We start from the raw sequence: 15,037 nt of genomic DNA on the forward strand, positions 1-15,037 counted from the left end.
GATTGATGCTGTGATGTTTAATTATATAGAAAAATACTTGCAAATCTGATGTTTTTGATTGGCAGCCTTTAAATGTCATAACTCAAATGACTTCTGGTTCCATATATCCATTTAGTTTCACTTTTTAAAACAGAAATTCTTTGCACTATTACCTTCATTGCAGCCCTGTTTTTCCTTTTAAATGGAGTTTATGTTAAATGACTTAGTTTCTCTTTAGTGCACATCTGTTTCCTTGTATTTTTTTTTTCTATTAACTGACTGTTTTCTAGAGCAATTTTAGGGTCACAACAAAATGAAGAGGAAGACACAGATTTTCCCATAAAGCCCCTGCCCACACACATGCCTAACTTCCCATACTATCAGTATCCCCCATCAAAGTGAGCATACATAGATGAGCCTACATTGACACATCATTATCACCCACACCCATGGTTTACACTGGGGATCACTCGGTATTGAACAGTTTGGGGTTTGGACAAATGTATAATGACCTGAAGATACCGTTACACTATCATACAGAGTAGTTTTATAGCCCTAAAAATCCTTTGTGTTCTACCTGTTCATCTCCTACTCTCAAACTTCTGTAACCCCTTATCTTTTTACTGTCCCAGTAGTTATACCTTTTCCAGAATGTCATATAGTTGGAGTCCTATATAGTATGTAGCCTTTTCAAACTGGATTCTGTCACTTAACACATTTAATTTTTTCCCTGTTTTTTCATAATTTGATGGCTCTTTCCTTCTTAGCGCTGAATAAAATTTCATTGTCTGAATTTACTATAGAATTTATCCATTTACCTACTGAAGGATATCCTGGTTGCTTCCAAGTTTTGACATATGAATAGAGCTACTGTAAGCATAGCATACAGGTTTTTGTGTAGACATAAGTTTTCAACTCCTTTGGATAAATACCACGGTGTATGATTTCTGGATTGTGTGGTAAACAGTATATTTAGTTTCTGTAAGATGTCTCCAAGATGTCTTCCAAAGTGATTGTACCATTTTGCATTCCCACCAGCAGTGAATGAGAGTTTCTTTTTCTTCACATCCTTACCAGTATTTGATAGTGTTAGTGCTCTGTCTGGATTCTGGCTATACTAATAGCTGTTCAGTAATAGCTCATTATCTTATTTGCACTTCTGGTGTCACATGAGGCAGAGCGTCTTTTCATTAGCTTGTGTGCCATCTGTGTGTCTTCTTTAGGGAGCTCTTTGGTGCATGTCTTAGTCTGTTCAGGCTGGTACAACAAAACGGCATGGACTGGGTAGCTTATAAGCAGGAAGAATTTCTTCTCACAGCTATAGAGATTTTAAATCTGAGATCAGGGTGCCAGTGTGATTGGGTGAGGACCTCTTCTGGGTTGAAGACTTCTGGTTTTGTCCTCATGTGGTAGGATGGGGAGGGATTTCTCTGGCCTCTCTTTTAAAGACACTAATCCCATTGGAGAAAGATTTGCCCCCGTGACCTAATCACTTCCAAAGGGCTCACCTCCTAATACTGTCCCATTGAGTTAGGATTTAACATATGAATTTGGTGATGAGGGGACACAAGCATTCAGACCTTTTGATCTTATTGATGGTCTTGATTTTGGTTATTCTTAAAGATGTATAGTGATGTCTCTTCGTTTTGTTTGTTTTTCCATTATTTTTTAAATTTGCATTTCCCTGATGAACTGTGGTATAGAACATCTTTTCATATACTTATTTATCATCTGTTTATCTTCTTTGGTGAGGTATCTGTTAAGGTCTTGGGCCCGTGTTTTAATTGAGTTTGTTTTCTTGTTGAGTTTTAAGTGTGCTTTGATATTTTAGATAACAGTCTTTTATTAAATTTGTGTTTTGCAAATGTTTTCTCCTAGTCTGTGTCTTCTATTTTTATTATCTTGACAGTATTTTTCACAGAACAGAAACTTTTAATAAAGTCTGACTCATCAATTCTTTTTTCATGGATCATGGCTTTGGTGTGTATCTAGAAAGCCATCTAGGTTTTCTCCTGTGTAATCTTCTAGGAGTTTTACAGTTTTGCATCTTACGTTTAAGTCTGTAATCCATTTTGAGTTAATTTTTGTGAAGAGTATAAGGTCTCTGTCTAGAATAATTTTTTTTGCATGTGGAACATCATTTTTTGAAACTATATTTCTCCATTGTGTTGCCTTTACTCCTTTGTTAAAAATCAATTGACTGTGTCCATGTGGGATGCTTCTGGCCTCTCTGTTTTTTTTCCACTGATCTTTTTGTCTCTTCTTTCACCAGTGCCACACTGCCCTGTCTTGATTACTGTAGCTTTATAGTAAGTCTTGGCGTCAGAAAGTGTCATTCTCCAACTTTGTTCTTCTTCAGTATTGTGTTAACTATTCTGGGTCTTTGCCTCTCCATAAAAACTTCAGGATCAGTTCGTCAATATCCATAAAATAATTTGCTGGGATTTTGATTGGGGTTGCATTGAACTGTAGATCAAGTTAAGAACTGACTCCTTGACAATACTGAATCTGTTGGTAAATATGTAGAATACTGATCCATTTATTTAGTTCTTCTTTGAATATGTAGTTTTTGGAATGTACTTTTTCTGAGTACTTCTGTAGTACTTTACAGAGTTTTCATGTTCCCTTGAACTCATTTGCTATTGTATTTGTTCCTTTTGTACTTGGCTTTGTAAGAACTTTTTCCTCCTGTTTTTGATATCCTTGATGCCTAGCTAAATGTAATTTTGACATTACAAGGCAAAGTTTTTCCTAGAGTTAAACCACCTGACCTGCATACCTCACAACAATGCTGCAGTACAACTGCTTTATCAATTAGGGCAAAAAGTCTGACTGACCATATAAACAAAATACAGGAGAATTATAATAATCTCTGCCCTCAATAAGCTTGTAGTCTAGTTGAGAAACTAGACTTAAAGATATGAAAAGTAAGACATTTAGATAAAATTTCTGTAGTAAGTCATAGAAGAGTACATGATCAATGTGTATTAACTGTAAAGACAATGATGATTAAAATTTAGAGAAGGGAGAGATTTACTTTAACAGGTTAATCAGGGAAACTCATTGGGCTTGTGGAACTTAGTCCAGAAATATGAGAAAATTTTGGATAAAAAAGATTAATCCAGATTTCTTGTGGATGAGTTTTACAATATGTTGTCATTTAATATTTTTTCTTAAACGTTTTTATATGAACTGTTTCCTTTTTGTTATATTTTCTATCCAAAGTGGTTATAATGAACCACTTTCAAGTGTTTGATATATCAGGTGCTTTCAATTTTTTATTCCTGTTTTCTTGTCACAGACATCCTGATTTTCAGCTGCTACAAGAAGGACAAAGGTATGGTTGAATCAGTATCACTTACCTTCTATATATTCATGTTAATAGAAACATTAAGAGTAAACCAGGTGATATGAACTCTTGGACTTCCTGTGGTGGTGCATTATGTAAGTGCCCATTCTAGCCCACACAAAGAAATATTTGCCTTGTACAGCTTTTTTTCTTTTGTGATGGTAAGATGATGTGTTTGATCTGTATGATTTACTGTACAGCTGTTCCTACCAAGGAAGTCTAATTGAACCTGTTGAAATATGACACAAACACAGCTTCCATCTGAAATACTGTGCTTCTTTGTCAAGCAAATTGTGACAATTACATTTGTTGAAAGGTTTTTATAGCCTTATTTTGTAGAATTTCAAAACATTAATGTATCAGTTATTTAATTATTTGAAAGAGTGTTTAAAGCATTAATAGAAATTCCAAGTTGTATTTTTTCCTAAACTTTCCTAGTGACATTGCTTGCCCAGCCATGATCATCTCTCAAAACATACCCTTTTATCTTCCAGAGTAAATTTTCCTGGTTATTAATCACTACGTTAGTTATATGAAATTGAGCACAAGCGAGATACTCTTTAATTATATAAATCTTCAGTTTATGGGTTTGAAATAGTATAGAAAAACATAATTACCTTACAATTCCAAGAGAGAGTGTACATGAAAATTGTTATTCTAAGTTTTTTGAAATTGTACTTTAGTTACAGTAGACAGTTCATGACTGTCTAGGCTAAATTCTAACTTTAAAAATGTTACCTGATACTGAATAAACTTACTATCTTTTTTCTCCATCTCCATCCAGAACCTTGTTTTCAACTCTGCTTGTATTCTTCTTTTATACTTTCCCCAAGCATGCTTTTTTGTTTATTGCTGAATTATTTTATTTCATTTTAAAAACCTTTTTAAAAAATGCAATAGCCAGTTTTGGAGAGCAGTTTACGGAAAAATTGTGTGAAAAGTAGAGAGTTCCTTTATACCCTTTCATGACTCTCCCAGTACTTCTTGACCCAGAATCCTTCCCATCCTGAGCTTTTAAAGTTCTCATTTGTGCATTTGTTTAAGGGTAATTGATCTCCTCCTCCCCTCATCTTTCTCGTTTGTATAGACAACGCTTCTCTTTGCCTTTACTCTTTCATGTTTTTTAATCTTTTGTAAACCTAATCTGAAAATTAAAGTAACATAGTCAAAGGGAAAACTATTGTCTTTAATTATTATCTTTGTATGTTAATTCTGGACTTTCAAGTATCTTTCATTGATTAATGTTGATTTGCCAACTTTTGCTATGACTTTCTTATATTTTTAATTTAATGCAATTTTCTACATAACTATCAGCCAGGATTGGAAAATGCTTAAACATCTTTTTTTAAATATTCAAAATCTGAACAGAGTTCCTACAGTATTTTTTTTTTTTTTTTTTGAGAAACCGGTAATGAATTTATCAAAAGAAACCTTAAAAGAAAAAAAAACAACTATGGATTCATTACAGAAATGGAGTGAGCAAAAATTAAAATAATTCAGTAGTATGACATTAGCGAGTGTTGGTTTGTGAGATTTTATTTGTGCGGGTATGGTTTGATTTTTAGTTTTGTTTTTCTTTTTGCTCAACTCGTAACACTTTTAAAATAATTAAGGAGAAAAGATAAGGGAAGAAGATGGAAAGAGAACTATATCAGATATGTAGAAAAATTACAGAATTATAGCTTTCTTCTGAAATGTGTGTGTGTTTATAGGCCTAGGTAAATATTAGCCTATAAATAAAGCCTTGCCTAGGGAATAAAATTTTTATCTTGAAAGTTACAAAGTATAAATTCTCTGGGACATTTTGTTTCTGTGTTACAGTTTTTCTTTCTTTCTCTCAACAGTGGTCCTTCTGGAGAAGAAATACATTTATGCAGCAAAGCCATTAAAACATCAGATATTGACAATCCTGGCCATTTTGAGAAGCATTATGAATCTAGTTCTTCTAGCACTCATAGTGATAGTAGCAGTGATAATGAGCAAGACTTTGTTTCCTCCGTTCTGCCAGGAAACAGACCAAATGCAACAAGGCCGCAGCTGCACAAAAAAAGCATAATGAAAAAGAAAGCTGGTCAAAAAGTTAACTCTCAGCATGAAAGCAAAGAGCAAACAGTAGTAGATGTCATTGAGCAGTTAGGCAATTGCAGATTAGATAATCAGGAGAAAGCTACTGCTTGTGAACTTCCTTTACAGAATGTAAATACACAGATTTCTTCAAATAGTTCTCTGCAAGAAAAATTAGAAGCTTCAGAAATTTCTGATATTAAATACAGTAGTTCAAAAGTAACTCTTGTAGGCATAAGTAAGAAAAGTGCTGAGCATTTTAAGAGGAAATTTGCCAAATCAAACCAAGTTTCTGGGTCAGCTTCCAGTTCATTGCAGGTGTGCCCTGAAATTGCAAAGGCAAACTTACTTAAAGCCCTGAAAGAGACTTTGATTGAGTGGAAGACAGAAGAAACTTTGAGGTTTTTGTATGGCCAGAATTATGCATCTGTATGTCTAAAATCCTCTTCAACCCCTCTGGTTAAAGAAGAACTTGATGAAGATGATACAAACTCTGACCCAGATAGTCATTCCCCTGCCTTGCAGGAGTTGAACAGCTTGGATGAGTCTTTACCATTTAGAGCCTCAGATACAGCCATTAAACCACTGCCAAGTTATGAGAACTTGAAAAAAGAAACTGAAACATTAAATTTACGGATCAGGGAGTTTTATAGAGGACGGTATGTTTTGAATGAAGAAACCACCAAATCACAGGACTCAGAAGAGGTATGTCTTAATGACAGTTATTTTTTTTTAATATTGATTTATTTGGCTGCACCAGGTCTTAGCTGCGGCATGTGGGATCTTCAGTCTTTGTTGTGGTGTGCAGGGATCTTTTTTTATTAGTTGGCGGCACGCAAACTCGTAGTTGCAGCATGTGAGATCTAGGTCCACCACCAGGGATCAAACCCAGCCCCACTAAATTGGAAGTGTGGAGTCCTAGCCACTGGACCACAAGGGAAGTCCTTTAATGATGGTGATTTTTCCATACTGCAAATACATGGAACAATCACCATAGTAAATCTTGGAGCAGGAAGAAAAGTACTGAAAGAATTTAAGAAAGAAGAGTCCCGTAATCATTTGGTTTAAAATTCCATCTCCAGTATTGACATTGAAAGTGAAAGTCACTCAGTCGTGTCTGACTCTTTGTGACCCCATGGACTATATAGTCCATGGAATTCTCCAGGCCAGAATACTGGAGTGGGTAGCCTTTCCCTTCTCCAGGGGATCTTTCCAACCCAGGGATCCCACATTGCAGGCGGATTCTTTACCAGCTGAGCCACGAGGGAAGCCCGAGAATACTGGAGTGGGTAGCCTATCCCATCTCCAGCAGATCTTCCCAATCCAGAAATCAAACCAGGGTCTCCTGCATTGCAGGCAGATTCTTTACCAACTGAGCTATCAGGGAAGCCCAGTATTAGCGTTGTTATTTTCAAAATAAGTTTGTCCTAGAAAATTTTCGTGAATATTTAACCTTTTTTTGCTAAGGTAGAAATAGCCTAGAATTGTGGGACAAAATTTTCTTTAAAACTTAGTTTTCATAGACTGTCTGTTTTTCTTTGTTGGTGTATATGCTTTCAGATTTCTACATAGGTTGTGTATCTTTGTGTTTTATTTCCAGTGGGACTATGGACATTTATGGGAGTAAATTTGCTAATTGATTAGTGAAATATTTGGTTAATATTTGGAAAGCATGCTCACTTAAAATATGAATGAAAATGACTTAGTAAAGGGGACGTATTGGGAAAATAGAAGACATAGGAGAAAATGGAAAGAGCACATTTGGGTAAACCTAGATTTGATTATCTGCTCTGTCATTTACTACCTGTATGAAAACTTGAGTCTAATTGCTTATCTGTAAATGGGATTATAAATGGCTTCCCTTGCTCAAGTGTTATGAGTTTTAAAAGTAATGAATATAAAGCATTTATCACAGTACCTGACATATAATTGGTACTCAGTTATATGTAAGTAGTTATATGTAGAAAGTGATGTAGGGCACTGAGATTTAACGGGGTAATATTTCGATTATCCTGTTTTGGTTGATGTGTAGTTTGGGAAATGAAGTAATTTGGCATGAAGACAAATAGGTAATAACCTTGTTGGTAGCACAGAAGTTTGTTACTAAAGATTTCTGAGTAAATATGGCTCTAAATTAAACGACACCTTGGAGATTTAAAAAGGAGGTAAAAGTAATAGAGTAAAAAATTTAGAAATTTCTTATATTTATACAGAATGTTACCTACCCCAACAGTATACTTGTATTATTAGACAGCATCCATAAATTTTACATGAAGGTTGGAAAAACATTGATCTCTGTCATTCAGTTATATAGCCTTTTATGCCTATATCATTTTTATGCTTATAAGCCTTAAGAAGGAAAAATTAATCCCTAAATTTGACTGCTTCTGTTTTTAAACCTCTTTCACTGAAGTATAACACAAATTGTAAGTGTACAGCTCATTGCATTATCATAAGTGAATATACACCAATGTAATCGCTACCTAGGCTACAAAATTTGAGTATACCAGAAGCTCCAGTATGTCTCCTACGAATCATTATCTCTTTCCAGAGTTAATGACTATTATAATAGCATAGTTTTCCCAATTTTGAACTATATGTAAATAAATTAACTCTGTATATAATTTATTTCATGCAACATTGTGCTATATGTACTAAATCACTTCAGTCATGTCTAACTCTTTGCAGCCCCATGGACTATAACCCGCCAGGTTCCCCTGTGCATGGGATTCTCCAGGCAAGAACGATGGATTGGTTTGCCATGCCCTTCTCTAGGGATCTTCCCCACCTAGGGATTGAGCCTGCATCTCTTATGTCTCCTGCATTAGCAGGCAGGTTCTCTACCACTAGCGCCACCTGGGAAGCCCTTGGAAATTCCCTGGCAGTCCAGTGGTTGGGACTTGGCGCTTTCACTGCAAGGGCCAGCATTCAATCCCTAGTTGAGGAACTAAGATCCCACAAGCCACACAGTGTAGCCAAAAAAAAACATTATGTATGTTTGTGTTGCATATAGTTGTAATTCATAGTTTTATTGGTGCATGGTATTCCATTATATAAATATACCATAATTTATTAATGTTAATGAGCATTTAGGCTGTTTCCAATTTGGAGCTATTAAGAACTATGCCATTATGAACTTTTCTTGTATATATAGCTCTCTCTTAATGTGTATGCATTTCTGTTGGGTATATATCTAGGACTAGAATTTCTGGGTTATAATGTATACATATATGCAAGTATACTGCTGCTGCTGCTGCTGCTGCTAAGTCGCTTCACTCATGTCCAACTCTGTGCAACCCCATAGACGGCAGCCCAGCAGGCTCCCCCGTCCCTGGGATTCTCCAGGCAAGAACACTGGAGTGGGTTGCCATTTCCTTCTCCAATGCATGAACGTGAAAAGTGAAAGTGAAGTCGCTCAGTCATGTCCGACTCTTAGCAACCTCATGGACTGCAGCCCACCAGGCTCCTCCATCCATGGGGTTTTCCAGGCAAGAGTACTGGAGTGGGGTGTCGTTGCCTTCTCCGTGAACAAGTGCCAAACAGTTTTCCAAAATGGTTCTGCATTGTATTTTCTGCTATCGCTCTATGACAGTTTCCATGATTCTGCATTCTCACCAATACTTGGTATTGTTACTTTTCACCATTCTGATTGTATTGCTTTTAGGTTACAGTACATTTTCCTGATGATTGAGTTGAGCACTGTTGCATCTGCTTATTGGCCATTTGGATAGTTTGTTGGTGAAGTACCCATTCTTGTCCTTTTTTCTATTCATCTGTTGGAATATGGGGTGCTGGGGAGGGAGTTCTTGTTGATTTGTAGGAATTCTGTGTGCAAAATTCAAACCCATTTTTGTGTATTACAAATATCTTCCCCTGAGATTTTCCTTTTCACTTTTATTAACGGTGTCTTGAACCTAGTTTATTAATTGTTCCCTTTAGTGACGACTTTTAAGAAATCTTAGCTTGGATTATTTCATCTTTAGAAGCTTTGTTGTGTTTCCTTTGACATTTAGGTCTGTAATTTATCTGGAATTGATTTTTGTTTCTGGTGGGGAGTATCAGTCAGATTTCTTATTTCTCTCTGGGGAAATGTATGCACATTACAGTTGGAGAAGCACTGTTGATTTTTCTTTTCTTTCTTGTTTGTTTGCTTATTCCATAAGTTACTGAGAAAGATGGGAAAGGTTGGTCAAGATTTCTCATCATAATTATAAGTTGATTATTTTTCCCTTTAGTTTTCTGAATTTTAATACTTTGAGACCATGTTCTTAGGTATAAATGTGAGATTGTTATGTCTTCTTGGTAAATCGAACCACTTAGCATATGGAGTAATTTTTTCTCTACGTTCATTTATTTATTTAATTTTGGTCTTACAAGATCTACTTTGACACTAGCATTCTTTCATTAGTATTTTCAAGGACTGTCTTAAAAAAAAAAAGCCTAGGCTGATAATCTATGTCCTTTGTGTGAAGAATTTAGTCTATTTACATTTAATGTCATAACTGATATATTTAGGTTTAAATCTGACATCTCACTTGTTGCTTTCTACATGTCCCATCTGTTCTGTGTTCTTTCTCTCTTTCTTTGGATCCAGTATCATTATTCCATTTTTCTGTCCTCTGTTAGCTTGTTTTTATACGTTCTTTTACTAATCATTAATTGGTTTCCCTAGATTAAATTTGAATCTGTGTCTTACTAAAATTTAATATAAGTTAATACTTTGCTTCCTGGACAGTTAGTACCTAGAAACTTACATTTACCCACTTGGCTTAACATGTTCATACTGTTGTGCACTTTCATTCTCTCTGTATTTTAAATCCTACAAGATTGTTTATAATCAGTGTTGAGTTGGATTTGCCCAATTAATTACTCTTTTACTGTTCTTTATGTCTTCTGTATCTCTATTCTTTCATCTGGGAACATTCACTGTGGACCTGACGAATATCCTTTTTTTTTCATTAGTGCCAGTTTGCTAATGATGAATCTTCCCAGTTTTATTTATCAGGAAATTATTTTACTTTCACTTTTGAAAGATATTTCCCTGGACGTTAAATTCTAAGTTAGCAGTTATTTTCTTACAGCCCACTAAAAATACATATTCATTGTCTTTTGGCCTCTATTTTTTTCTCTTATTTGAAAAAATACTTTCTTCCTTTAGCTACTTTTAAGATTATTTTTTCCTTTTTGTTCCCTTGATTACCATCAGTTTCTGATTGCTTTGCCTAGATGTGATTTTATTTGTATTTATTATTTTGACTGTTACATACTTAAATCTGTGATTTCTTTGATTAGTTTTGGAATATTCTCGGGTATTACATCTTCAGGTATTGTTTCTGTCCCATTTTCCTTTTCCCCTCTACCTGGTACTCCAGTTGCAGATATGTTAGTCTTTTTCACTGTATCTTCTTTTATCTTCTCCTGCACTTTGCATTACCCCTGGAAGGGAGAGGTGTGTGACTGTGTTTTATTCTGGATATTTTCCAAATGAATGAATATTCTCTCTTCAGTCCTTTCTACTATGTAGTTAAATCTATCCATTGAGTTATTTTAAATACTATTATTTTTCAGTTACTAGGGGTTTCATTTCTTTCTTTTATATAGTTTCCCATTCTCTGCTAAAATTTTCCATCTTGTCATTTTTTAAAATATATTCGGCATAGTAGTCTAAATAAGGCTGATAGTTTCATTACATGGATTTCCTTAAGGGTTGATTTAGGAACTTGTGTTTCAGATTATGGTCATATTGTCCTATTTTATGTGGCAAACATCGTATAATTAAAAATTACAGAGATAACTTGAAACCCAGGCTGATGTTACCTTCCTCTAGAACAGATTTGTGTTTGCTTCTGGCAGATTTGCAGCCGTCCCAAATCACTTTACTCCAGTCAGTGATTAAGGTGATTTGAAGCTGGACTTCAGTCTCTGCAGCAGCGAGTCTGTTTCCTATTCATTCTTATTGGTCTTAAGTTTGGGGAAGGTTGATAGTACCTCTTCCTTTTTGGCATGCCCCAAACTCTGATGCTTAGGTTCTCAGTATCTAAATTGCCTCTTCTAGAATTAGTCAGTGCCTTCTCTGGAATTACTTTCTCCAAAACTTCAGACCATAATTCTTTACTGTCTTATTAGCTTTCTGATGCTTTCAAACAAATGTGGGTTTTTTCCCACATTTGTTCTCTTTTTCAGTTCTCAGCAAGAAGAGTGGTTTGAATTGTCTGCCATTTCTAGAATTGGAGTTTCCCAAAATATATTTATAATATTTGATAATTTTAGTCCTTTAATCTCCCACATTTATATGACATTTAGCATTTTATAAAGTCTTTTTCTATACATTCTCAACATTGAATAAAGAAGGTGTTAGTATCCCTATTATACAGATGAGAAAAGACTCTCAAAAGAGGGCAGATGATCAAGTAAGTTCACACCAGCCTGCTGACTAATTAGATACTCAAATTTAAATCGTCTCCTTCTGAAGTCTGATTTTTAGTCTACCATATATCATAGGTATAAACTTTTGTGTTTTAATGTGTTATCAAAGAAAGAATATAAATTTATGATTTTATTTTGCTTTGTTTAAAAATGTGATTCAGCATGATCGCACCTTTCCACTGATAGATTCAAGTTCTCAGAACCAGATCAGAAAACGCATCGTACTTGAAAAATTGAATAAAGTGTAAGTATGTAATTATCATTCCACTTTTATAGTATCTAAAAATCAATTTGATATTTGTGGGTTTATAAGTTGTAGGTGTAATCCTTGATTTTTTAATTTTGAAAAATAATACGTAAAGTGTACATGGATTTCTTCACCTGAGAAACTTGTATTTTTAAGGTGTTCTACCAAAGCATATTGAAATTTTTTTGTGCTGAAGACAGAGACACATAATAAAGACAAAAGTTGAGATTATGGGAATAGAAAACCAAACTACCTCACTTCCATTCAATAATCCAGTGAAGTCAGGGAAAAAAATATCAGAGCTGGACCCATTTAAATACTGATTTGTGGTAGATGTGTCATCAGTTTCACATGTGAGTAAGATTTTATAAAGGTTGAATGGTTTATTGACTTACTCGGTATATATGCATATTCAGAGAACCATTTCACACTCAGAAGCTTGAGTTTTGCACTTTAGTTTTGAGCTTCCCGTAGTGGAAATTGTTGTTCTTGTAATTAGCCCAGTCATAAATGTCATTTGAAAATTGTAATCTTGGTTTCTTTTTCAAAAGGAGCTTGAAAATCTTTTTTCCAGAGATGTGACGGATGTCTTGAACTTTTCAACTTGCATTTTTTTCTTCAGCAGAAAAGACAGACCAGTCTTTTCATGTATTACTTAAGGTGTTGTGCACATGGAAAAGTCTTAATTCTGTAGTAGTTCAAAAATTAAAAGGCCTGTTCTAGAAGCCATAGTATTTTGAACAGCTTACTTTTCTAAAGTTTACATTTTAAATAAGTGTTTAAATATGATATTTATTGAATGCTTGTTATATGTTAAGACTTCATATATAATCTGTTTTGCCTTTCTTCTGTTCTTCATACTTGTACGTTTGTTTCTGTTAAAATTTAATTTATATAACTATAAGTTACCAGCTGTCTGACTTAGGATAAGAAGGTATCAGTCCTTCATTTTAGTTACATAGGTTTCCAAAGTTGGGATAGATTAACTATGCTAGCATGTAATTAATAGGTAGAGGTTTATGTGAAAATGGTTTTCTAGACTTTTTAGCTAATGAAAGTACCCACTTTTAAATTTAAGACCACACCGCCATGTCACTGAAGGAATTCTGTCCCTTTTGGGTTTTAGCTGTAACAGGAGATCCCAAAAGGAACCTTGCTAAATACCAAGTTATTAATATTAGGGTGACAACTAAATCTGAGAAGAGGTAGAATAACTTAAAGAAGGAGAAGCACAAAGAATACTGAAAACAAAATAATAGTGACATAGGGATTTTTTTTGTTTCATTGTTTATGAAAGCAGTTAATTATTTTTCTCATTATGAAAGTTAACACTTTTATAAAAGTAAGACCTTTTCTGGTTTCTGATTGGAACAAACCAATTATACAAAAAATTTATTTTAGAGAATCAAAGAAAATGAACTATGTGCTGGGTATTAGATGATATTAAGGAACTATTATTGGGTAAATATGATTTTATTATGGTTTTATACAAAAATGCACTTGTATTTAAACACATAAAGAGTAATTTAGGGGTCAAACAAAGGGCATGGTTTACTTGAAGATATCACACAAAAAAAAGGAAAAATGAAGCAAATGGAACAAAATATTGGGAGGTTAAATCTGGGAATAGAAATGAGGGGTTATTGTTTCTCTATTTTGGAACATGTTTTAAACTTATATAATTTTTTTTAAGTAATACATGCTTATTCCAGAAGGGTTAGGCTGTGCAAAATGTTATAATTAGAGAAGTGAAAATCACTGTAATCACAGTAATTACTATTAATATTTTGATGTTCATCCCTGACATATATATGATATATATGATGTGTGTATATTCATTCCCTTTGGTTTCATCTGTTACAGTCTAAACCTAGAGAAAATGACGTGCTTGATATATACTATGTGTGATATACAATTGCATTATAATATGTATGTTTTTATAAAAAATGGGACAACTTCGTGTGCATTTTCCACTTAACATTTATCATGAATATCTTTCCACATTAAAATATGTAGATTTATATTATTTTAAAGGTTTTATTGTTTTATGGTTACATCATAATTTATGTAACCATCTACTGACAAACATTTGTTGCCAGTTTTTCAATACTAAAATACTTCTCCAATAATCGTCTTTTTTTATGTTTGATTATTTCTTTAGGATAAATTTTATATAGTATTGATTAAAATGTTGGGTCAAACAGTGTCTGCATTTAAAATGTTAGTATATATTGTCAAATTGCTCACTAAAAATGTACCAGTTTTTACTTTACCATAAAGATTTAATAAATATTAAATCCACATTCCCATAAGGCTCCATTTGGAGGATTCCTCCAATTCCTCTGGCCTGTGTTCTTTCCATTTGTTTAATATTTGAAAGTGAAAAGGTAGGAAAGAGACAAGAATATAGATAGCAGCCAAAATATTTTTTCATTTCAGTGCCTCTTTCTGTAGCATAGACTACAAAATCGAGTGTGGAGTTACTTTGAAATATTTCTTTGACTTCTCACTAGTTAAACCTGGCTTAACTGTCTCCACCTCAGTATCATGGTTACCTACCTGTGAAATATCCAAACTTAGGCAAGAACCCCCAAAATATATCTATATAATTATATTTTTTAAATGTATCTGCATAATTATATTTTAGTAGAAATTTATTTTTTAAAAGAAATGTAATTTTTATTTTCAGATTGCCTGGACTTTTGGGACCTCTTCAGATTACATTAGGAGATATTTACACACAACTTAAAAATCTTGTCCAAACTTTCAGGTTAGTATTAATACTACGATTTTCCTTCTCAGTTATTTTGACTCTATGTAATTGCCTTGCAGAATCCATAGTAGACTAAGGCATGAAGAAAGTAAATGATTTACCTTCATTGTCTTAAATCTTGATGCACTGTTTTCTCTTCCACTGACAACATTATTTATAGCTTTTGGGGGTTTTGTTTGTTTTATTTTTAAGTTTTTAT

At 34.0% G+C, this 15,037-nt stretch overlaps 1 protein-coding gene across 17 annotated transcripts in view; it reads left to right on the plus strand.

Annotated features, from left to right (window-relative positions):
- RPAP2 (RNA polymerase II associated protein 2) overlaps nucleotides 1-15,037 on the plus strand; it is a 115,008-nt gene that overhangs the window by 24,726 nt on the left and 75,245 nt on the right. For all 17 annotated transcript variants that reach the window (XR_006060064.1, XR_001039614.4, XR_001039615.4 and 14 more), the window contains exons 7-10: nucleotides 3,281-3,316; nucleotides 5,173-6,097; nucleotides 11,980-12,062; nucleotides 14,755-14,835. Coding sequence is in view for 9 of the 17 variants with exons in the window: in XM_012176171.3 (XP_012031561.1) it covers nucleotides 3,281-3,316; nucleotides 5,173-6,097; nucleotides 11,980-12,062; nucleotides 14,755-14,835 (1,125 nt within the window). In the remaining 8 variants the exon portion in view is untranslated. The remainder of the gene's footprint in view (nucleotides 1-3,280; nucleotides 3,317-5,172; nucleotides 6,098-11,979; nucleotides 12,063-14,754; nucleotides 14,836-15,037) is intronic.

This window comes from Ovis aries, chromosome 1 (genome assembly GCF_016772045.2).
Source record: "Ovis aries strain OAR_USU_Benz2616 breed Rambouillet chromosome 1, ARS-UI_Ramb_v3.0, whole genome shotgun sequence".
In the NCBI taxonomy this organism is placed as follows: Eukaryota; Metazoa; Chordata; class Mammalia; order Artiodactyla; family Bovidae; genus Ovis; species Ovis aries.